At 41.8% G+C, this 24,857-nt stretch overlaps 2 protein-coding genes across 3 annotated transcripts in view; both read left to right on the plus strand.

Annotated features, from left to right (window-relative positions):
- rhpn2 (rhophilin, Rho GTPase binding protein 2) overlaps positions 1 to 9,035 on the plus strand; it is a 29,800-nt gene extending 20,765 nt beyond the window's left edge. The window contains 7 exon segments of the mRNA XM_056412903.1: positions 83 to 239; positions 2,046 to 2,165; positions 2,341 to 2,535; positions 2,953 to 3,029; positions 4,765 to 4,908; positions 6,021 to 6,176; positions 6,738 to 9,035. Coding sequence (XP_056268878.1) covers positions 83 to 239; positions 2,046 to 2,165; positions 2,341 to 2,535; positions 2,953 to 3,029; positions 4,765 to 4,908; positions 6,021 to 6,176; positions 6,738 to 7,004 — 1,116 coding nt within the window. The 3' untranslated portion in view covers positions 7,005 to 9,035.
- A 1,817-nt stretch (positions 9,036 to 10,852) lies between these two features.
- Positions 10,853 to 24,857, plus strand: part of cep89 (centrosomal protein 89) — a 55,317-nt gene continuing 41,312 nt past the window's right edge. For both annotated transcript variants that reach the window (XM_056412901.1, XM_056412902.1), the window contains exons 1-9: positions 10,853 to 11,083; positions 11,719 to 11,825; positions 12,311 to 12,457; positions 12,958 to 13,150; positions 15,833 to 15,884; positions 17,097 to 17,195; positions 17,523 to 17,759; positions 18,400 to 18,542; positions 19,600 to 19,650. In XM_056412901.1, coding sequence (XP_056268876.1) covers positions 11,042 to 11,083; positions 11,719 to 11,825; positions 12,311 to 12,457; positions 12,958 to 13,150; positions 15,833 to 15,884; positions 17,097 to 17,195; positions 17,523 to 17,759; positions 18,400 to 18,542; positions 19,600 to 19,650 — 1,071 coding nt within the window. In that variant the 5' untranslated portion in view covers positions 10,853 to 11,041. The remainder of the gene's footprint in view (positions 11,084 to 11,718; positions 11,826 to 12,310; positions 12,458 to 12,957; positions 13,151 to 15,832; positions 15,885 to 17,096; positions 17,196 to 17,522; positions 17,760 to 18,399; positions 18,543 to 19,599; positions 19,651 to 24,857) is intronic.

A 24,857-nucleotide genomic window follows, 5' to 3' on the forward strand; every position in this document is an offset into this window, starting at 1 on the left:
GTATCTAATCTAATCTAATTTCTCACTTCTTATCAGTGCCTTTTATGCCCTCTCAGTAACTCTACCCTCTTTTTCCTGCCAGGTCTCAGAAATCTACGAGCAAGTCCACCAGTCTATGATCCAGACACCAATCAAAGACAATGTCCCGTTCTTCTGGTCCACCACGTCGCAAGTCAAAACCAACCACTACCGCTCCATGGCTCACTTCTTTGTAGCCTCAGCGCTCTTGGACCACCAGTGTAAGAAAACCCAAGAGGTTTTAATCATTTTCAAAACAGATTTCGTGTGTAAAAAGATGAGAATAGGTTGAACTGAATTCAGAATTTTGAATACAAACATGATCAACTAAAAAAGGAGATAATGTCCCCATTAATCTCTTATTTGTTAGTAACACTCTTCGATTTCACAAACTTGCAATCTGTTGTTCTTTCTGATGAGAAGCACTACTGATTCTGTTCTTGCAATGCAGAGATATTTGCACCTATTGGCATCTGGTGCACGACTTCTCCTCGTGTAGTCGTGCACCAGATGCCAAATAGAGACAGGTATGCTCTGCACAGACATACTGTAACACAGAGCTGTCTAATAATCCTATAGTTAGTGGCAAAGTTAAGACAAATCAAATCTTGTCCCTCTTCTCGTTTGACAGTCACACAGGTAGAGGTTATGTCCACAAGTTGAATCCACTCTAGTCAGAAACGACCTGTCTGCACATCCACCGAACATGTTTGAATTCAGTTCATTTTGTATAGCCCAATATCACACATTACAAATTTGCCTCAAAGGGCTTTAGAATCTGTACACACATAGTTCTATGGTATCCGGCTGGCTGTTGGCTGCTAAGGTTTACACCAATTCCAGAATTGTAAAAAATTCTGAGATTGGTGAAATAAGACTTTTTAACACCCTGGAGAACCAAGGAATAAAACCCTTCCAGCACTACTGTTGCTAATTTAGTCTCATACTGCCTTAGTTTTCAATGGCTTGTATAAGAGTAACTGAAACTGGGCACTTCGCAGATGATGGAAATCAGGCTCCAGATGCGTGTGAATTAAGTTTAACAATATTTAATGGCAAGAAGTGTGAACAAACAATCAAGGCTCACGATCGTGGGTTTCGTGATGATCCAGCGCACCACGGGAACAAGGTTGAAGCACCCGGGTCAAGACGAAAGAGAACGATATTAGTCGCAAAATCAGCCAATCACGTACTCTTCAAAGTTTAGTTCATCCTCTAACACCTTCCTGTTGGATAAAAGTCCCACTATCAAAATGGAGGGGTCAAACGTCACAAACCCTGGGTTAAAACGTCACTTTCGGTCAAGTCACTAAACAAGTATTTTCACAATAAAATTCCCGTTTGTTATTGTCCACATTAAAGTCACTTCACTGGCTTCAACCGGCTTCGACAATCTGAAATACTAACTAACATTCACTCTCATGCAGCATACATTAATTATTGCCATTTACATTTGCATAGAGTAAACAGTACCCATATGCTTCATAATACATTAATAACAATATCAATATTCTCCCTAATATTTCCTATTATAATATCTTTCTATATGTATTAATTTAAAGCTCAAGACTACAGAATCAAAATAAACTATTACAACCTAACACTTTCCATTATTTTTGCCATTGTTTCATATCACGTTGCTGTCTTACTGCACCTTAACAAATGCACTTTAGAAGCGATGAAACAGCAGATTAAAAAGCGATAAAAAATACAGCAGATTACTTGAAGTTTAGCATGGACGGTCATCATTTTAGCGAGTGCAATGAATGGGGCTTGGCTGAATGGAGGAAGAGAAGCGGCTTTGAGTTTGGTAGCTCATTAACAGATTCCTGTGCGAACGAGAAGAATAGAGCAATTAACTACAGGATCCCTAGAAATGGGAAGATTCCTGCAGTGAACAGCTAAAACACGAACGCAATTATGGCATCACCCTCTGCCCTTGAAGAGTGTTGGACATTTGTATTGTATGGGAGGTACGGTTCATTTTTTTCTGTTAATGCTAACATTGGTTCCGTCTGTGCATTCAGTGGGTCTCAGTGACGATGAGGACCAGCAAGAGAAGACGCTGTCACAGGTCTACGATCGCCTCCCAGAGGGACGCTCTCCTCTTGACATCCTGAAAAAAAGAGATGAACGTGAACGCGTCGGTAAGAACGAGCAAGTCATTGTAGACAATAGAGGATGGTAGACCGCCGATTACACCAGAACTGACGTTCACTTTTGATGCGCTTCTTTCCTCTTTATTCTTTTATTCTCTCCTCCACTTCCCTTTCCACTTCTCCTGAATATACTTGATGTCCAATTCTCCATCCTCCCTCCCAGGTAAAGCACACATTCGTCGGGCCATACTGGGTCACGAAGAGGCGCTAAGGATCTATAGTTTGTGCCATCACTTGAACAAGCTGGCAGTCCTGGAGGACATCTTGTTAGCCAGTCACCAGCGCTCGCTCAACAAGTGCAGCGAAAATGAAGACGAGGAGGAGTTCACTGAATACATGGAGGCCCCGGACATCATCTGTGAGTCTTAAATGTTTTTAACGAGGAGAATTGCAACAGTTGTAGTGTTTTTATTTGAGTCTCTGAGGTGACCGCTATTCCTTCTGTGGTTGACATAGAAACTAACCATCTCAGTCTCTCCACAACAAACACTTCACGAATGACACCAATGTCAAGCGGGACCAATGCGTTCATTTGAGAGGTTTGTCTCTCAGGAAACGGTTGGTTCAACCACAGAGTTGGTTTTGTTCCACACCTGCTGCAATCAGCTGTGATAAGGGACATTTCTGTCAGGTAAAGGTGACTCAACGGCTCACACGGCTAACTCCCTGTCCGCCTCTCTCAACATGGCGCCAGTTGAAAGGTTGTTGTGACTGTCGAGTAAACGGTGTAGAAAATGACAGCAATGTTTTTTCTTTTCTTCCTTTCTTTCCGAAGCTAAAACAGAGCACAAAGCGGAGATGGAGTTTCCCTCAACCACAAAGGTGAAAGTCACAGACTTCTTCCAAAGGCTGGTATGTGGGTTACTAATAATCTTTCATTAACATTGCTATTTTTTCTTTTGTACATCATGGTCGGTTTATTCATCAAGTGACATGAAATGGCTCTGGATTTGTGTTTTAGACATTGGAAGTGTACTTAACACCCAGAGTGTATTTTTATATATATTTTTGTCATTTATGAATACAACTAACCACGGGTGATTCTTCTGGAAGCTTTGGCACATTTGAGCAAAAGACAATCCAAAGTCTGATCTTGTTTCCAAAGCTTTCCAGGACCTTCATCCATAGCAACACATGCAAAACTAACACTAACCATGGACAGAGGGGCACTTTTATGTCATCGTGGTGATAGGAGAGGGGCACTGGCATCCTCTGCCACTTTAACTGCAATCTTCTGTTTGTGTCCTCTGAAAGAGGCGTTCAAATGCGAGTCCTTTCTTTCATCTCGCACAGTTTACAATCACTACTTCAAAATAACCATCACAACCACAGATGCAAATGATTGGTAAGGAGGTCAAAGGTGAGAGCGGATGTTCCTAGACAGCAGATGTGAGGAGTCTCTGTTGTAAAATCCACCCTAGAAGATCAAGGCTGGATTTTATAAAAGTCTTGTCGATGAGCCTCAAATCCTTGGATCCACAGAGAAAATGTGATTCAAAAGTGAAATCCAGCACAATCTCTCCGTACAATCACCACGGCGATAGAATTAACGGAGCAGGGCAGAGAGGCATCATCTTAATTGTGAAGGAGAGATGTTCCCATAAGATAAGAAGTGTATTAATAGGAGCTAGCTATTAAATAGCAGGACATGTTTTTCTCTACCTGAGAGGACAAATATGTCTGCATCAAAAAACTCTTAACCCATTAAATGTTTGTTTGTCTACATTATTCCACTGTTTATATGAAATAAAACAACAACAACGCAAATTGAATGCTGGAGCAGGAGGGTGGGGGGTTATGTGTCTGTGATATGTCAATGTAAACATTGTTTTGGGTGCATTGCATCAAACACTGCAGTCACCCTTAATACAATAAAATAATAACTACCATTTAGAAACTCGGTCTCTAAATTAAAAGCCTGATATATAGAACCGATGTGAGGTCCTGGGACGGGGATGTCGTATGTGTACAGATTGTAAAGCCCTCTGAGGCAAATTTGTAATTTGTGATATTGGGCTATACAAAATAAACTGAATTGAATTGATTATAATTCATGGTCACATGGCTTTCATGTACCTCTGGCTATTTTGATACATAGGTGGCAAAGGCTGAAAAACCTGTGTGGCATTCATGGCCTCCACAGTTTCCTTCCGAGAGGCTGATTTACGGACGTGATGTGAAAGATTGTGTTTTAACCGAGTTTGCAAAACATCCCATCGGACGTGTCCGTGAACCAGCGATGGCCGGTCACTGTCCCAGTCTGACGATGTTTACATAGCCCATCTTAGTCTCTCATCGCATTCGTTTAGACATCAGTAACATTCATTTCTAGGGTGTCATTGAACATTTGCGATAGTACTAGTAGAGGCAGATGTAGTTACCCCGGTAACCACTGGAAACGATGCTGCTGTATGTGCAGCATATTTGGGCGAAACATATCACGACCAGATATAAAACACGACATCAATAGGTTAATTCATTTATTCGAAAAGTAAAGAAAGAAAGTACTATTATTATTTATGATGATGATTATTGTGATTATTATTCGCCGTATTGACTCCAGCATCCCCACACTGTCTCTGTTCAGGGCCCACTGTCGGTCTTCTCAGCCAGGCAGCGGTGGACGGCCCCACGGACTATAAAACTCCCAGGAGACAGAGACCTGGGCTTCACCCTGAAAGGAGAATCACCAGTCCAGGTGGCCTCGTTGGACCACCACTGCTCAGCTGCTGTAAGTCCACCTATATTTCTTACCTTTGGATGAACACGGGAAGATTGATCACCTATTTTGCAGCCAGCATTTCGTTTCAATTCCCATCTGTATGGTATTAAAATAAGCTTGCAAATAAACTATGTTCTTTTAAGCACAGTCTGTACTGACCTGAAGTACTGTCAAGTTTAATTTTGACAGATGTCATAGTTGCTCAATATTAACTCCCTGCCTGAGGTGGGAGAACTAACCTGATATTCCCGGCCTGAATATCAAACAAATTCAAATGAAAAAGTCTTATTTGCTCAGAGAACCTTGGATTAAATACCGTAATTCTCAGAAACCTGACCAGGATTTAGCTTTCATGAATGTGAGGATGCGCTCCCCTCTCCCCCTCCTGCAGTCAGTGTGGCTACTAATTTAATTAAGATTTAGAGAGTATTTACTCTTATTGGGCACTGCAGGCTACGCAGAGAATCAGATTAGTAGTATAACAGAAGCCAAACTAGGGCAAACTTTTTATAACTTTTAATACTGCATTCACCAAGATATATTTTGTAACTGACTGATTCTCTGGATCTGCCTCTGGTGAACACAGATCAAGTTATTAGACAGAAATAGCTGAGCTCATGTAGATGAGACGGATTTCCTGCAGCTATTAAATAATGTGCTCTGGCAGAGGCACACACACACACACACACACACACACACACACACACACACACACACACACACACACACACACACACATTCTCTCTCTCTACCAAGTGTTTTTTCCTACTGTAAAAAACCTTTGTTTTCTCTACTGATCCCGACTCCCTTCTGGGTGTTGAACTCCTGTTTCGCCTCTCTGACTCCTGTTCTTCCTTCTTGACTCCTATTCCTCCTCTCTGACTCCTGTTCTTCCTTTCTTCCTGTTCCTTCTCTCCAACTCCTGTTCCTCCTTCTTGACTCCTGTTCCTCCTCTCTGACTCCTCTTCTTCCGCTCTTCCTGTTCCTTCTCTCTAACTCATGTTCCTCCTTCTTGACTCCTCTTCTTCCTCTCTTCCTGTTCCTTCTCTCTAACTCCTGTTCCTCCTTCTTGACTCCTGTTCCTCCTCTCTGACTCATTTTTCATCTTTGTCTCTTTCCAGGCCGATGGTCTGAAAGAGGGCGACTACATCGTTGCCGTGGGCGACATTGATTGCAAATGGATGAGCGTGAGCGATGTGATGCGGCTCCTGAAGAATGTGAACGAGGAGGGGGTTGACATCCAGGTGGTCAGCATTATGGACAGCAACCCTGCAATGGTATGCAATGACCTTTCCCTTAATAATCTATCTGGTGTCCTTGATTGACGGCACAGTTGATCTTTGCATCAGCTGACGGAACCGCACAGTTAGAATATCTGATTCCTCCTTTGAGGTTGGGTTTTCTGGACGAAGTAAATGTCCTATTCAACTTCACAGGAAAAGTCTCCGGATATGATGCAGTGCATAACACAGACTTCATGTGTGTGAGTTATTAAATAATCCGACCAGAGAGTAAAATAACTAATTCAGTTTTTATTATTTGGGGATTATGTAGGAAATGGTTCATGAGTCAGTGGGTGAGCTCAAATCATTTAACCGTATGCTCATTCTCAGTGGAACATGAACAATGTGAAAATTAAAAGCTATGTTTATCAAAAAGCCATCCTATTGTTGTTTTTTGGTGTATTTATTGACATCTGCGTTAAAAGAGTGAGAACATTATCAACTTAAATTGCTAACCTATTGATCACATACATCAATCGAGGCTGTCTAGGGTCCAGAGCAACTATGATTATACGAACAGGGACTAATTATTTCACTGTCGATCTCTCTGTCCAGCCAACCAAGAGTGCCACCGTCTGCGGGAACCTGCCTAAGACCTACTCCATGATTTGTCTGGCCTACGATGATGACGACAAAAACCCCAAGTCACGCAAAGTCACCAAGAAGTCATCGTTCCTCAACTTCGGTCTGAAGAACCGGCTGAAGAGCGCCAGCACCCTCAGCCTCCCCACGGCGGATCACTCCGGTGCCCTTCCCTGGAATAAGCCCTGTCCCTCTTTCCCCAGCTCCAGCTCCTACAACAACGACAGTGCCCTGTACTGAGCTGGCTGCAGACGTTCTACAGTTGGCAAGCATCGTGCAGGATGCATACTGGGCCAAGTATGGCTGCAGTGAGTGCTGTGTTGTACCCATACTGAACCTGCTATGATATGGTACCGGTTCCCTTCTGTGCTTCCACTGGAATACTGAGCAGTAGTCTATGTAGCTTATGTCACCAGTGCAATGAGGACATTTCTGCCAGCTACCTGGGAACGTGGCTGTGCCAAATACTGTAACATAGGTGCCTGAAGTAAACTGGGCTGCACAACACATATAGTGGGAAATCATTGTGTTCTGCACCAGTATGCGTACAGCACAGTACAACTGCACTGTGGGAAAAGCATGCCAGTTATTATTCCAGTCTATATATATATAACTGATGATAACTGGCATGGTTTTATATATACACACACGCACATATATTCACACACAGCAGCGAGACAGGCATCTATGTTACACTGTCATCTCAGTATGTTTTCTTGAAGAAGCGCTCCAGGCGAATTGAAGGACGCAAAAACAAAGTTGTACAGACACACCCAACGTCGGCTCCAACTTGGCGGCAAGGGGGTAATTTTGTTGTGGCGTAAGCTGTCCCTTGTTTCTTCCATTATGTACTGAGCTGTGCACTGTACAGTTATGTTCTGTGTGTCCTCAATACAGGTTGCGTTTCAAGAGGTATATGTGAAGAATTAGGTCATTGCCACAATATTTGTTGAAATCAGTAGAGACTGATTGTTTTTTGGGGTTTGAAATACATACATTTTCTAAACAGATATGTAGATATTTTAACCTTGATTGAAGGGAGAAACAAATTGTGCTGTGCAGATGTTTTTTGTCCAGGTAGAGTTGATGAATGCAAAGTTCTATAAGCTTAAAAAAAAAAAACACTTCTATCACACATACCTTGTATTATTGTCACTTTTGCAATTGCGAGACAGCCTTTGAGGATTATTGCTTCTGCTGAGTGCGATGCCTGGGACACAATGTAAATGGAACCATTTGTATTTTAGGTGTGGTATACCAGTTATGCCACAGACCAAAATGCCTCCACATCTGGAATGTGCCAGGATGTGCTTCTTGCCATCTTAACTCATCTTACCCGTTCTGGCCCTTTTTGATCAGAGCTGCCACCGTCTGGCAGTTTGTCCATTTGTAAGAAGACCGCAAGCTGCGTGTCTCTGTGTTAATGTGAATCTTGATGTAGTTAAAAGGTTATTTTGTCTCCAGAAGGGAAGAATGTGGGAAGGCTGATGGCATTCCTGCATCATACCTGGACGGCCGGTCACTCAACAGTGACTTTGATCAAAGCCCACATTCAGGTTTTAGCTATTTGCCTCTTCCTGTCGTAAACCCAGTCGCATCCCTTGTTTTACTGACACTTTGCAGTGTTGGACTATCTCTTTATCTACAAAGTAGATTTTTATGCACATTTTATAATCAAATTATTTATGTAATAAAAAAAGACACAAAAAAATATTTTAAATATATATATATTTACCTGTACGTTGTAGGTTTCAGAATGAGTTTGAATGGTCAAGTTGAGAATTTTTGCATGTTGGATTTCTTGGTTGTTTTTTTGGAGGAATGAATTTTACTAACCTTGCGTAATCCTTTGGTGAACTCTCTCTCTCTCGCTCTCTCTCTCTCTCTCTCTCTATATATATATTTTGTTGATGGAAATATATTTTTAAATGTTTTTAAACCGTAACACTGACGAGATGTAACTCTACTGTCTCTGTTTACCTAATGTGGTGTCTTAAGTGCCATTTATGCTTTCTCATGAAGGACAATTTCACAATAAGTGCAGTAATTGTTTGATATTAATAAATGCTTTCAGAGGATTCCCCGTGCATACTGAATGCCTTTGTGTGTGCAGAGGGTCATTGTACCTGTTCCTCTAAAGGTTTCAGGTTGCCTTTGCTTCTCTCCCTGAACTTTGTACTGCATAGCAACTGTGGTGTGAACAATTTGTCTATAAGTCTTTGTGTCATATGTATCAACTCAAATCTCAATAAAAGAAGGGAACAAAACTAATTTCCTGGATTTTTTAAATTTAATTTAATATATGTTCATACATTTGTGTTTCTGTGTATCTCAGTGATAGAAGCTACCCAGCAGGTTAAGACTGACTGGAATGAAGTTTGAATATAGCCCTTGCCTCAACATTCATGGGTTTGTAACCGATGGTGGTCTGACCTGGAGTCACATGACATCCTAATCTGCCTGCATGGAAACAGAAGAAAAAGACCATGTGATTAAGTTTGACCTATCGGGTCTGTAATCGCCCATACATTTCATGATCTTTGGGCAATAGCTTGGCACTTATCTGTGTGTTTTGTGTGTGATAGGGCATTTAGGCAGAACCGATAGTTTATCATTTATTCTCAAAGATTTGAACTTTGAAAATGAGTTCCACACACAGGCGAGCAGGGATAGCATGGTATTGTAAACTGTAGAATACAAGTTTTTTGTTATTGTATATTGCTGTAATCAAATCAATTAAGTTTTGGTTAAAAGGATTTACACTTCCACCGTTCTTAAGGGCAAAGGTCAGCACTTGATAAAACTCATTTTCAGCAGATGTATTGTCAAAAGAGGACCACCCTGCACAGTGGGTGGGTAGAAACTAGATGGAAAGATATATATATTATTCATCCCCGGGGGGAAGTTTGTTTGTAGAGGCAGCAAGTAAGGTTACAATACAAACAATATAATAGCAGAGCAAGACATACTACATTTACGAAAATTAAATAAAGAAAAGTAAAATGAAAGCTGTGATGTTGACTGATTTATTATAAAGTCTTATAGCTGTTGGCAGGAATGTTCTTCTGTATCTGTCCTTGTGAAGCGGAGCTAAAGCAGTCTGCTGGAGAACCTGCTCCACTGTCCCTGCAGGAGGGGATGCAGAGGGGGGTCCGGGTTATCCATAATGAACAATCATTTCTCTCCACCACCTGTTCTGGATAATCCTGTTTGCAGTCAACGATGGAGCCGACCTTCTTCACTAGGATATTATAACAACATATATTTCCCCTATCTGTTCATGCTTGTAAAACCTTAATTCTATCAATCTGTGATACATATGGCGATATTTGTTTAACGTTTGAATAATCTTTTAGTGTAGATGCAACATGAACTGGATGGAAGATACACTTGAATGAGTGTCATATGTGAGGTATGCTTTAACCCTTGTGTTGCCTTAGGGTCATTTTGACCCGAATCAATATTACACCCTCCTCCCGCCTTTGGGTCATTTTGACCCGATTCAATGTTTCACCCTCCTGTTACCTTTATATTTACTAACATATTTTACCCTTTGGGTTCAATTTGACGCCAGCAATTAAAACCTCCAGAAAATTATTAGAATTAATATTGTTTTCCAAGTTTAAGTGTGAGGCACTTTATGTTTGTTTGTTGACTCCCGAAAGAACACCGACATTAAACATTGAATGGGGTCAAATTAATCCTAAGGCGGGGGGAGGGTGTAATATTGATTCGAGTCAAAATGACCCTAAGGCAACACAAGGGTTAAGAGGGTATTTCTTACATTTTACTGGACACATTAAATTTAAAGTATGGTGGTGTATATTGTATTCATGAGACATTATAGTGTTGCTTTATCAACAAAAAAAGACATTTAGTTTTTAATGGAACGACATCGCCCCCTGTTGGCCTGGCCGCTGGTCGGTAAGGACGTTGTTGCTAGGTGAATCGTTTTCGTCGTTGATTGGCTGCGCTCCCCACGTTTAACCAATCAGCGCTGCTTTTGTAAGAAGGTGCCGTCTTGCGGTGAAGCGTCTAGATACGATAAATCTTTTGCAAACAGCCAGCCTGTTGAACGCTGCTAGCTTGCCTTTTTTCTTTATCGTTTGAGGGCGAAATAGCACAGATAATTGTAAACACAATGGCAACGACACGAAGCCCTTTCTCCTGTTATTCGACTTAAAGAATGGTCAGCACACAAGTCAAGCTGTTCGCCTAAACTAAAGCAACACTTTAGGCAAACGTTATTGAAGAAAAAGTCGGCACTTATTTCCACTATGTTAAAATTCAACTTCAGGAGGGAGAAAGACAACGACTTTGTAAGTTTGGCTTCTTTTATTAACTCCGTTAAACGTGTTTCATTTCTAGATAAACGTCTAAGCTAGTTTATGTGATTGTTTTGGGGGCTTAATTTAGCTAAAACCAACCTAGCGTTTACTTAACCTAAATAGTTAATAACTGCTATATAACTTAGGGTATTTAAAACAAAAGTTAGGCTTATGTGAGATATTTCAGACACGTTTAAGATAGCGTTTGACAACAACGGAGTTGTCACGTTAATACTTAAGTGGTGTAATGGTATCCATAAGATTAAAAAAATTAAGAAGGCGAGTACAATGAGTGATTTATTCTCTCTTCTGTTATTTAGAAAGATAATTGTTGTGTTGCTAGTTGACGGCTGAATACTGGAAACAATGTAACACCAGGCTGTTGAATACGTCAGTGGTGTCTCATCAAGTGGCCACGTTGTACATTCTGTAATCATCCTTCTCCACCCTTCCACCTGTGTGACTTCGGCCTCTTTGGTTTTTCGTCCGTGTGGATGTGAAACAATGATGTAATATAACGTGACGAACTCAAAGTCTCCTCCACCATTCGCCCACCTCGTGTCCGTGTTGATGTGTGTCTATGTGACGCTAACCCTCACTTACCCTCCTCTGTGCGTGTTGTGTAGAAGCATATAGCTCACGGTTTGGTCCCTGCTGCCTCCATTGCCCCCAAGCCTGCTGTGCCTCGTACCCCGCCCCCTCGCAGCCCAAACCCCTCACCTGAGAGACCCAGGTACCACAACCTCCATCACCTCCACCATCCGTTCATTGTGTTTCATTCCTCTCCTCCTTGTATGCCTGTCCTGGGAACTCGCCAGTGATTCGTCACAAATCCTTTTCCATACGTTGAGATGAAATTCTGAAAGGATACATTTTATTAACTTCTCTAAAATGCATCGGTGTCAATCTTATTTTCTCAAAAATGCTTTCCTCAAACATTGAATTATTATCGAAATGTTGTAGAAGAGATGTATTCTGGTCTCATCCTGTCAGAGCTTCCACTGTTTTTGCCACTGCAATTTAGAAGACTGTTGCCATGACCAATGCATAATGCATTCATCACGAAGCATCATCATACTTTACCTAACAATGTATCGCGTCAATATCAACATTATAAATAATAAAGTATTGACAATTTGATGTGATTAGTAGCATTTAGTGTGGGTATATTACACATAGTGTCTGTCCCATCTCATATGAATGTATTTCCATCTCCAGATCAGCCTTAGCAGCAGCCATCTGGTCTTCGTCGCTCACTGGACAGACATGGGCAATCCCCCCCATCCGGCCGAGGTCTTTCTCTGAAAGTGGCCAATCAGAGTCCTTCATATCTGAGCCAAACATCAGCACAGAACTTCTCATCAGGTAAAAACATCCTCTGGCAAATGCATCAGTATTATCACAAGCTTTGTGACAAATTATTCCAACCTTACCTGGGGCTGTATTTATCTCGCGTGTCACAGTAGAACAAAGGGCCACATGGGGACATGATTGGGCCTACTCTAGGAGTAGCAGTAAATGTATTGTTTTAGTTTCCTCAAATAGTACATTTGAGAGAAATTGAGCAAAAGAGATGTCTGGTATATGTAAAATGTGACCTTTAAAAATGAAAGAGATTTTGGAATATGGATAGTTAATGTCTATCTAAAGAAGCCATCTATGCTTTTAGTGAGACTTCAAATTATATTCAAATTATTTCTTTTTTTTGGGTGCAATTTTCCAAGTAGGCTTTTTCAAAGAATATATTTGTACACATCACAGTAGGATACGCATAGGTATAAATAATGGAATGAATGATAACGGAATTTAATTTAGCCGTTTTGATTATTGAGATAATGATATTACTTTATTACTACCTTCCTCAGGGACAGATGGTCAGAAGATTTGGGCAGCAGAACACACCTGTCCTCCGCTGACCACTCAGAGGAGGAGTTGGAAGACAAGGAAGAGGAGTTGGAGAGTGAAGAGGACAGGGAGGAACATGTTTACCAAACTCTTGAGAGAGAGGTGAATTGTTCGATCACAGAACCTATCTATTCTGTGCCATTAAAACCTAAGGTGAGACCCTACAGCAGGGCTATTCAACTTCAGTAGCAAGTGGGCCGAATAAGAAAATCACGGGGGGTGTGAGGGCCGCACAGAATATTGATCAAATAATGGCTAAAAATTAAAAACAGTAATGTATATTTCCACAGGTAAACAGTCACACACGAAAATGCGTCGGTATTGTGTGGCAAAAGTGTTGCGAACAAGCATCACTATGAACATGTTTCAAAGTGTAAATATCTGCTCAAGGTAACCAGTTGTTTCAGATCCCTTCAACCAAACTGTTCCCATGAAAACATAAGAAATGTGACTTCATGTATCAATATAATAATATACACTTTTAGTAATCCCCAACGGGAAATTAGTTCTCTGCATTTAACCCATCCTTAGTTATTAAGGAGCAGTGGGCTGCGGTGAAGCGCCCGGGAAGCAACTGGGAGTTCAGTGCCTTGCTCAAGGACACTTCAACTTGCAACTAATGGGGAGAGCGGGGATGGAACCCACAACCTTACGGTTGAAGGACGGCCCTCTTACCCCACTGAGCTACAGCTGCCAATATATAAATGACTTGGGATGAAACTAATATCTGGTGCCGCAGTGTACAGCCTGCATGTCTTTGAGTGCAGACTCCTTTTGCGTGAAAGGGATCGAAACCAGGTCGGGCGATCTTTTTATTTTTATTTTTTCGAAAATGTATTTCTTCATACGTGGCTGTGATGCACTGCTCACTTATACAATCGTAATCGCCCAAATGGATTTGAACGGTGGCTTGAAGATCTCCAGCAATATGTTTGTGAATGTGTGACGAATCTGGTGAGCGAGACAGAGCCCCGCTGCAGATGTGAAGAGAACACAGCTGGAGTTGCTTGGTGGCCAGCAGAGCACTTGACCCACCAGACCTGTTTCACATCAGCCAATTTCACATTTCATTGCAGGATAAACACAGGTGTAAATAACATTCATAATGGCCCCGTTCTGTTTATGTGTGTCTGGTATTGTGCATGCTGCCTCACTGGAATGGTTGTGAAACGCTCCATAGAATGGGACCAAATAAGGGGGCCTGTAGAGCAGTTTTATGACAAGCTTCTTTCTCAATCACATATTTTTTTCTTTTTACTTTTAGTACATGCGGCAGCTGTCTTTTCAAAGTATGTACTGTTGCATGCAGTATGCACTTCATTGGGACCTACTCCGTTTCTCATAACATTGCACCATGACCATTTTGCACATATATCAGCAGCACAGAGGATTGTGGGTCAGAATGGCCAGAAAAGCCTGCTGGCTTGCATACTGCAAAATGCGACCGGGTGCAGTACATCCTGGCATTTTGGCATACTGTATATTGGGACATACTAAATGATTTTCTGCCATTCTAAATCGTTTGGTAGTGTGCGTATGGGAAGGCACAGTCCCAGATTGTGACACGTTGATGCAGGAATGGCGCAGGTGTGATTAATAATGACATTCAGGTGAAGCCTGTGTGTACATAATGATCCTTTCTGAAATACTTTAATACATAATTCAGTTTGTGATTTCTCTTAAGCTGTGTGGGTATTGTGATAACTGTGTGATCCACTAGGAGGCACATTCTCACACAGAATAAAGGTAACGTGATCCATTGAGTCTTACTCTGAAGAGAATATCTGTAGAGTTTACTGGCACAGGTTTTGACTTTGCTCAGTAGTCATTTTTAGGACTTGCAGAGAGTGTTGAGATATCCTTTCAGTGTCCCTGAATTATTGTTCCTCTGTCAATATATTTTGGCTGTGCATTGCAGGGTTTCTACCTTTGGCACATGTTTTATTTATTTGCTGAGACTTCTCCCGTTGCCCCATAATATCATTTATATTAGAAGTGGGTACCGAGCCACGCACCTGAAATGTCTCTCTTTACCTATGCTCTGGGTCTATACATTTTACCTGTGAAATGGTTATATATACCAAGAGTCTTATCTCACAGCATATTTTTTTCTATTCTATTGATGTTATTGTCCTTTATATTCCTACATTGGGTTGCTAACCTCTAATGGTCCCACTGGGCTCTGTTTCCCAACGTTAGTTGCCTGCTTTTTTTCCAGTTAGTGAGCTGAAAACATTTTAGCAGCACAGAGGACATTATTTCCCTTTCCTTTGTACCATAACCCAAGGTAAGCACCCACACTAACAGGCATTTCTATTTTTTTGTCCATTGCATTTTATATTAACGAGGGTAACAGAATAACAGAAACACATCTCTGTTTAAAGCATGCAGTTCAGCCTCCAATGTGACCGTACCGTCGAATCAGAACCTCTCTGAATAACCTTTATGAAGGTAGCTTTATTATTGCAAGACTGTTGAATTAAACCGCATCAGATGTACTTAATAAACAGCCAACTTAGCGTATGAATAAGTTTATTTTCTAATCATTTGAGCATCATGCCTTGAACCAATCAGTAGATTACACTGTTCAGTCTGCCACATTCTTGGATTTCATTCCTTCTTTTCTTCCTTCACATGGCCTTGATGTGTCTCTGAGGATTCAGAACGATGCTGTACAAGATTTTATTTTCCACATTTTGACAATGGCCATAATGGGCATAGTGGTCTAACACAAAAGGGGTCTGGGCAGCGGAGCTTTGGAAATCTCTTTGAAAAGATTTTCTCATTACCCGTCTCTGACTGCCTGTCTGTTGGTTTGAACTGTCTGTCTTCCAGCCCAGTACATCCCAGATCATTCAGATGTCTAGCAGAAGAACACCTTCTCCAGGTAATTACTCATAATGTTTGAGTAGTGGCAAAATAACCCAACCTATAAAAAGACCAAATGCTGTGTAGAGTTTAATGATGCAACACATTGTACATTTACCTGAGCTGGTACCTTACAGGTTACAGCCCAATAAAACTATTTCAATATCTACATATGGTAGATCTCAATGAGTCTTTTTTGAAGCAATAAGAAATTACTCACGCTTTTTTGATGCATTTGAGAAAATTGATGTCGGTGTATTTACTGGCCAGATTTTGAGATTTTATTTATGTTTGTAGATCCAGAGATTGTAGGAAATAGTCACGAGCAAATGTATTGCCTTTTCTAAATCTTTAGGGCCTACTCAGTTTACACATTACGGTCACATTAAATGCACATCAGTTGGTCCTCCTGCTGGTTGTAACCACTGGTGTGAAAAGATGGTGGTAAGGATGAATCCCTTCAACAGACAGTATTGTGGTGCGTGTCAGTTAGTAGACAGCCATATCTATCAGCAGCCTCCGCTAGTACACAAAGTAGTTGTAATGCTTCTAATTATAAATTGTTAACAGACCGGAAAAACTCTTTAAAAGTAGCAAATGATCCATAAAAATCATTCAAACAACATGCGGCAAAATAAATGTAATGGATGATATATAAAAAGAGATGTGCAATTGTATTTCGGAATTTTCTCCCATACAAAGAAAACGATAAAGAATTGTGACTCTGCAATTCTTCATATGGGTCCTCCTCAGGCTTGAGAGGACGACAAAGATACAACTCTAACTCAACCAGAATGTAGTTTCACAGCAGACATAATGTACCTTACATCATTAAAAGCTGAATGGACAGCCTCATTATCCAGTTGTTGTTACCAAAGCTGGCCTAACGCTTTCCCCGCTGCTAATCTAAAATGTTTTATGTGTCCCTAAAATGCTTCTACATTAGACAACTAATTTGTGTCTGCCACACACAGGCTGGCTGTGTTTTAAAGTGGCACATTCCAGCTATGCAGAACGTCACTTTTACAAAACAATCTGCATCTCATGGTAAAATTGGCTTCTATAGTTAAGCACAGAGGAACCATCATTTCTTCTGCGATTGCAGGCATTTCATGATGGCATTATTTTTCTTATCTAGCAGTGATTCACCACAAGATATTTCTTTAATCCAGCACTCGTCCTATTGGCACTGCCTCTTTGAATGGTTTCTGATTTATCTCTTATCTCTCAGATCTTCCTGAGGAAACAAGTGTCCATTGTGGTGATTCTACCAAGAAGAAAGCCTCTGTCAGGAAGAGCCCTGGAAGTCGGGGAGATGCGCAGCGTGGGTGTAAGTCCCAAAGAAGCCTGCTGTGGGTCTTCTTGTCATTTTGATAATTATTACTGTCTGTCATGTAACAACTGCAGAGTGCTGTCTACTGGAAATATGCTCCCTGTTGGTTAGGTTATTACAAATGTTTATGTTGTATTTTTATACAGTTAGTTTAGTCCGAAAAGTCAGTATACGTTAATATAAAATGGTAAAAAAATGCTCTGCTTAATACACACATTCCCATAATGACATGTTTTTTTAGAATTACAGTTGATTTTCACGTTTTATTCCATTGAGACAATATTTGTGTACTGCGAGTCAAAGTATTGACCCTCCCTATTACAGCCGAGCCACCCATCCTAACCACCGACCCACCCAGCCAAGCCAAAAACCTGAAACCCCCCACCCTGCCGTCTCCAAAGCCCAGCAAGGCATGCAATGAGGTGCAGAGGGAGGTAGTGAGGGCCTTGCCAGTGGAGGACACAAGGATGGTAGATGAACAAAAGCTACTGGAGGAGCGACTGCAACGGCTGGAGCAGGAGATCAGTCACGGCCAAGCCTCCAACCCGAGGTCATCTGCAGGTAGAGTGGACGAGTCGCTGGAGACTCACAGGGGACGGACAGAAGAGAATGATGAGAGGGAGAAAGATAATCAATAGAGTGGGGAGGGAAGGAAAGGGAGAGGGAGTGAAGCGGCGAGTCACAACAGGGAGGAGGGAGCCGTTGGAGATACGGTTGTGAGTAGTTTTGACCCTTGAGCTCCACAGCTACTCCTCAGCATCATGAGAAGTAAAGCGCGAGGGAGGAATGAAACCCCAATAGAAAAAGAAAAAAATCATGAAGCGTTTTGGCAGATTAAATGGGTAGCAGGTTGGTTTGGAGTGAAGCTTTCATTATATTCTCCTTATTATACCCCGAGGATGAAGGGTTCAGGTTCAGTCAGTGGACCCCATGGAGAGTCAAAGCCATGCGGAAGAAAGACCAAAGCCATCACTAAAGTTGTCTTTAGTTTAAATAACACCAGCCCTCGCTGTTCCCTTCTTTCTGACACTATGATAACAAACTCGGGGTATTGTATGTATCGTTAGGCCACTAAGTCCTCGCCTTTTTTTGTTTGCGATAGGTATTCTGAATCAATCGAGTGCATTCTTTTCAGTTCTCACGGCATTTTGATAAGAGCACATCTCGAAAACATGTATAACCGGATCAGCTGTGCTTCCAGGCAGCCAGGCAGAGCTACTGAATCTGAGGCAACACGCTCAGGAGCTGGTGGATGAGAATGACGCCCTCAAATTGACAGTCCACCGTCTGAACGTGGAGCTGAGCCGCTACCAAACCTTCTTCAGACCGCTGTCCAAACAGGAGGTAACACCTTCTGAGTCGTACCTCATCTCGGTTTCCCAAATTGACAATTTATGAATGAGACCTCCCGCAACCTGATTGTAGGCCCTGTATAACAGTTCTGAGCTCATGCCTCGCATGAGAGACTTCTTGTAGAAGTTAATGATGGCCAATGGTGGTAGCCTTAAAAAGCTTAGGCTACCTGGAGAACAGTTCCTCATGACACCAGGGCCCTTGTTGTTATCATTCAGCCCCCACCATTCTGGCTCATGTTGCCAGAGTTAAACAACAACAGGAATATCTGTTCTAGTAGAGTCCTCTACGCTCTTCACTGACAGGTGAACATGTATTCTTTCATGCAATCCTCTCTCCTCGGTCTAATTTATTCACTTGTTATACCAAATCTATCACTTTATTTTCACAGCTAGCCTTCAAGATAGAAATCTGCCTTTGATCTGAATCCCCGCTGAGTTAAACACAGCTTTTTCTGTCTGTCCTTCTATCAAATTTGTTGCACTAAAGGAGTCACTTGTTCCTGTCTATGGCTGTGTGTCCATTCTGGTTTGTTGTGTGTTTTACACTGCAGAAGAAAGCTGGCTTGTGGCTTTAATCATGGCCACCTCATGCTATGTCTTCACACCAAGAGATCTCTGCTCTCATCACTCCCAGCTTGCTTCTGCTGTTGCTGGATGTTTCTGCTAGCCCTCAATACTGACGGCTGGTGAAAGGAAGAGATAAAGAAAGAGATTAGGAAGTAGTTTTATTCGAGGATGACAATAAGAGATGAGAAGAATCTGGATTTGTTAAATTGCTAGAATGTAACTTTGTCCACTTCCATACACCACTTGATTTCCCATTTGTTCTGTCGTTATAAGCTATAATGTTCTTTGTGATAGAAAATGTTAGCTTAGATTCCATTTGAAATTCCCCAAGCACCTGTCCACAGGAAGCAGCGGACTTTAATCCTCTCACCATTCAAACATTTTTGATTTACTTTGAGGGAAGGACAACATTTAAAGTTGCCATATCAACCATGGCTACAATTGTACGATGACTAACTTTCTTTCTGTGTTTCATCTAGAGTTCAAGAATCAGTGGCTTACCAAAGACAGGGTCCCCTCCTCCCTGGCTGGTCAGTATCTTTATATAGCTGTGACGTGCATTACTGCAGTGGTTCTCAACTGGTCTGGCTCCGGGACCCACCATCTCCCCTTAATGACAAGCCGCAACCCAAATTGCAGAACATTCTCAAATTTATTTTATGAAAATATGGTGCAGTTTGAACCTGAGATAGTATGGAGACAGAATACGTATGGCAACACAAAAACACGTTTAATGATAAATCTAAACGACAAGCTGGTGGCGATGCTAGAGAGGGAACTATTTCTATAAAAGCTGCATTTTAATTAAAAAACTAAAAGTGCATCTTCAGGACACAAGGTATTACAACATACCCAAGAATCTTCAGCCATTTTTAAACAAACTCAACAGTTATTATGCATAAATAAAAAAGTCCGACAGCTAAGAAGTAGGATAAAAAAAGACACAAATGACCAAACTTTTACTGAGAAAACACTCCTACTGGATCTATGACAAACAATTCACTGAAAAGGTCACTGTCTTGAGGAATTCAAAAGGATTCATATATACAAAATGTACTTTTCTTGTTATTACCTCATCAATAAGTAAACATTGAAAAACATTGTGCTTTACAGAAAATTAAGCAGCACTCAGTTCAACCTGAGGTGTAACACTGACGAACTGGAGCCTGGAGGAATTTATAATGGGAGAAGCTGAATTTTATTTTTTTAATTCAGTAGTATGTTTAATTATCCTAAAAACCCAAAGTCTCCCCCATATCAGGATGTTTTGATCCAACCTGGCACACGCTGCTGAAAACATGGAGGGATGAGCCGGCAAAAAGAAATGACACTCCACTGCATAAAAAAAGGCCCTTCAAAATAAATTGACAGGGTGAAATTTTGTTGTTGTTGTTGTTGATTTGCCCAGTGTAACCTGTGGCTCAATTTCAAGATTTATTTTCTAATGTCTAAAATGTTGTCTCCAGATTCGGCTATGGAGCTCAAGTCGTGTGTGGAAAAACACAAAATCAAATAGTTGAGGTTAAGGCTTTTACTGAACATAAAAATAAATCAAGTAAACATATTTATAATGAAAAGAAACTGTCACAGTGGGCATTGTATTCATCCATCTCGTGGGTAGCTCGCCATCTTCCTCGGATACAAAGTTGGTATCCCAAAAACCTGACCGCTGTCTGCACCCACACGAAAACAGGAAGTGACCTCCCTTGACCCGGATATTTATCAGGACTCGGGTCCTGGATTGGCCAATTAAAAGTCTTTCCTCCGAGCCAATCAGTGGGTTACACTTCCCCCCCCTAATCTCATGTACGTCCCGTTACATGGAACTGGTTGGGTGTCAATTGGATGTTGTGCAACAAAGGATCTTCTAAATCTGTTAGGACATGTGAAAAAACGGTAGTTAACCCATTAAACAGTGACTGAATAGTATTCAATACTGGGTGTCCAAGTTTTGCATATTGAAGTCGCTCTGGTGGTTTCCTGGTTCTAACTGGACGTCGTATAGGAAGCTCATCATCTTCCATATCCGGAGGTTCAAGGGAAAAGGAGAATATGCTGTTTCCTCCACAGCATCGTTGGTGGTTAGGTTTAACCCAGGTTCTAGGCTTCCTGCTGGGACTGAGCCCTCCGGGCTGTTGGCTTTATCAGGTAAAGCAGATAGATCAGCATCATTCCCACCAGCCACTTGGTTCGTATCCTCAGAGGCTGTGCACTGTGTGCCCTCTGGGGTGGTAGGAACCATGTTCAGAGGTGCCATAATGGGATCCCTTGGAATGCTAATCATAGTTTTGAATTTGGCAAGTTCTGAGCTAGGTGGACCACTATACCAGTGATCTGGAATATTTTCTTCTTCATCCGAGAGTGGGTCCATCTCCATATCATTGTCAGGAGGGTCAAGATTTGCGGAACGGGTTTGTCTGGGGGTTCGGTTCATAGAGCGGGTAGTTTTTGGGGAAGTCAAGTACCCACAGGGTAACAGAAGGTCCCTGTGTAGTGTTCGTAGAGGCTTGTCTTTATTCTCAGGTCTGTGTAGACCGGAAGATTACCAGCTCTCTTTACAACAATGTATGCATCAGATTCCCACTTGTCAGCAAGTTTGTGTTTCCCTCTGAGACGAACATTCCTGACCAACACACGATCTCCCACAGTTAGGTCCGAGGCAGTCACATGCCTGTCAAATCTGGACTTGTTTCTTTGCATGACCTTTTCAGCCTTTCCTGTTGCTATTTTATAGCTTTCTTCCAGATGAGACTTGAGGTCTTGCACATACTGAGAATGCGATGTGCGCTGGTTTTGGGCAGATAGTCCAAAAGCTAGGTCAACTGGCAGTCGTGGTTGTCGTCCAAACATGAGTTCATAAGGAGAAAATCCAGTGACATCATTTTTGGTGCAATTGTATGCATGTACAAGGGGTTTCACAAAATCCTTCCAGTGAGTTTTGTCCTGATTTGGTAAGGTTCCGAGCATGTTCAACAGGGTACGATTGAACCGCTCAACCGGGTTTCCTCTCGGGTGGTATGGAGTTGTCCTTATTTTGTGAATTCCAGCCATTTCACATAGTTCTTTTATTGTCCGTGACTCAAAGTCAGGTCCTTGATCACTGTGAAGTTTTTCCGGGATTCCATAGTGAATAAGGAAGTTGTCCCATAGACATTTTGCGACTGTCCTGGCTTTTTGATTGGCCGTGGGAATGGCAACTGCATATTTTGTGAAATGGTCTGTGATAACCAGAATGTCTTTTATTCTGCTTCTGTCTGGTTCCAGTGATAAGAAGTCCATACAAACAAGTTCCAAAGGTCTTGTTGTTTTTATATTCACAAGGGGTGCGGCTTTCTGAGGCAATGATTTCCTTTTGACACACCTTTCTCATGATTTTATCTTTTTGTAAACTTCAGCAGACATTCTTGGCAAATAAAATCTGTTTCGAACAAGATCAAGGGTTCTATCAAGTCCTAGGTGACCCATATGATCATGTAGACTGGTAAGAACTTTGTCTCTAAGTTCCTGTGGCAGGACAAGTTGATAAGAGCATTGAGATCCTATTTGCCTCTTCCTCACAAGAATATTGTTCTGGAGCTCCAACCGGTTTAATTCTCTGAGGAGGAGGGGCAGATCAGGAAGCTCTTCCCTCAACGTAGGGGGCGGTGTCCTTCCATGTTCCAATTGTGATATGACATGTCTGATGGTTTGGTCTGCTCGCTGCTTTTCAGCCATTTCCACTGCTGAAAGTGGAAGAATGATTGAGGTTCCAAACTGACCGTCATTCACAAAACTGTCAGGTAGTGCATCAATGGAAGTAGAAAGTGATTGAACAAGAGCAAAATGATAATCACAAGAATCTATATTTGCACTATAAATGAGATGTCTGTCACAGATTGCTTGAATGGTCTGTTGGTCAATAGAGACTGTTACCGGGTCAGACATATGCTGTTGAATGAATTTCCCGATTCGTTCACTCTCTTTTTGAGACTTGTGATCATCTGCCAGACCACCATGAGGTCTCCGAGAAAGACCATCGGCATCGGCATTTTGCTTGCCTGGACGATACAAGATTTTGAAGGAAAAAGTGGATAGTCCAGCAAGCCACCTGTAGCTGGTTGCATCCAGTTTAGCAGATGTCAAGAGGTAGGTAAGGGGGTTGTTGTCAGTTACCACTGTGAAATTGTTTCCATACAAATAGTCACTGAATTTTTCAGTCACTGACCATTTGAGAGCAAGGAATTCAAGCTTATGAGCAGGATAACGGGATTCGCTACGAGATAGCCCTCTGCTGGCATAAGCAATGACTCTGTCTGTTCCTTCTTGCTCCTGATACAACACAGCTCCAAGACCAGTGGAGCTGGCATCTGTATGCAGAAGGTAAGGCTTTTGCGGATCAGCAAAAGCAAGAATTGGTGCAGTAGTGAGTTTCTGAATAATAGTTTCAAAAGCCTGCTGACAAGCAGATGACCACCGAGCACCAAGCTGCTCTTTTGGGTTCAAGTATTTCCCTGGTTTTAATGTTGGTTTCAATTTCTTCTGCGTTGGTGGATACCCAGAGGTAAGGTTATGAAGAGGTCTGACAATACCAGCATAATTCTTTACGAACCTTCGATAGTACCCAGCAAAACCAAGAAACGACCTGAGGTCTTTCAACGTTTTGGGTACTGGCCATGATGAGAGGGTAGAAATCTTTTCTGGGTCCGTTTCAACACCGTTTTGGGAAACTACGTGTCCCAGGTAACGGACTGATGGTTGGAAGAATATGCATTTTTCCAAAGACAGCTTCAGACCAAACTCTTTCAGCCGAGCCAACACCTTCATTAGCCTTGCTTCATGTTCTTCCAAGGTTGGTGCAAAAATAATCAAGTCATCAATGAAGACAAGGACTTCTTTCAGGTTCATTTCACCCATGCACTTCTCCATAAGACGTTGGAAAGTGCTTGGTGCATTTGTTATGCCTTGTGGCATGCGATTGAACTCCCAGAATCCTAAAGGACATACAAAGGCAGTTTTAGGTTTGTCTGCTTCTTTCATTTCAATTTGATAGTAACCAGACTTTAGGTCAAGTACTGAGAACCACTTAGACCCAGAGAGTGCGGTGAAAGTGTCCTCAAGCTTAGGAAGAGCATACGCATCTTTGATGGTTTGCAAGTTCAGCTTGCGATAGTCAATACAAAGTCGCACACTGTCGTTCCTTTTCCTGACCACCACAATAGGTGATGAAAAAGGAGATTCAGATTCACGAATGACTCCGCTTTCCAGGAGTTCCTGAATATGTTTACGGACAGCGTCAATGTCATGGGGATGAATAGGTCTTGGTCTGTGCTTGAACGGGGTTTCATCTGTAAGTTTGATGTGGTGAGTCACTTTCTCAGTTCTGCCGATGTCAAGATCATGTTGTGCAAAAACCTCCGGCATACTGCCGAGTTTGGTTGCAATGCGATCTTTCCATTCGGGTGAAAGTGGGGAGTCGCCAAAATTGAAACTCACCCCTGGTTTTAGGGATGTATGCTGCGATTCCCTACGACCCACTAAAAACAGGTCCGAACCACCAGTTGAGAATCACTGCATTACTGTAGTATGGCACGGTAGAATTCTAACCGTATGGTTGCTTAATACTCAAAATTAACGAATCAATCTGTTTAAGATTGCCTGCTAGTTTAATAGGTAAGTCGTTTATTCAGGAGATTGATGTGGATTTAAAATGTGTGATCATACAGACTCAGTCTGGTGACACATAACGGGTCTGATAGTT

This window comes from Pseudoliparis swirei, chromosome 4 (genome assembly GCF_029220125.1).
Source record: "Pseudoliparis swirei isolate HS2019 ecotype Mariana Trench chromosome 4, NWPU_hadal_v1, whole genome shotgun sequence".
Lineage (NCBI taxonomy): Eukaryota > Metazoa > Chordata > Actinopteri > Perciformes > Liparidae > Pseudoliparis > Pseudoliparis swirei.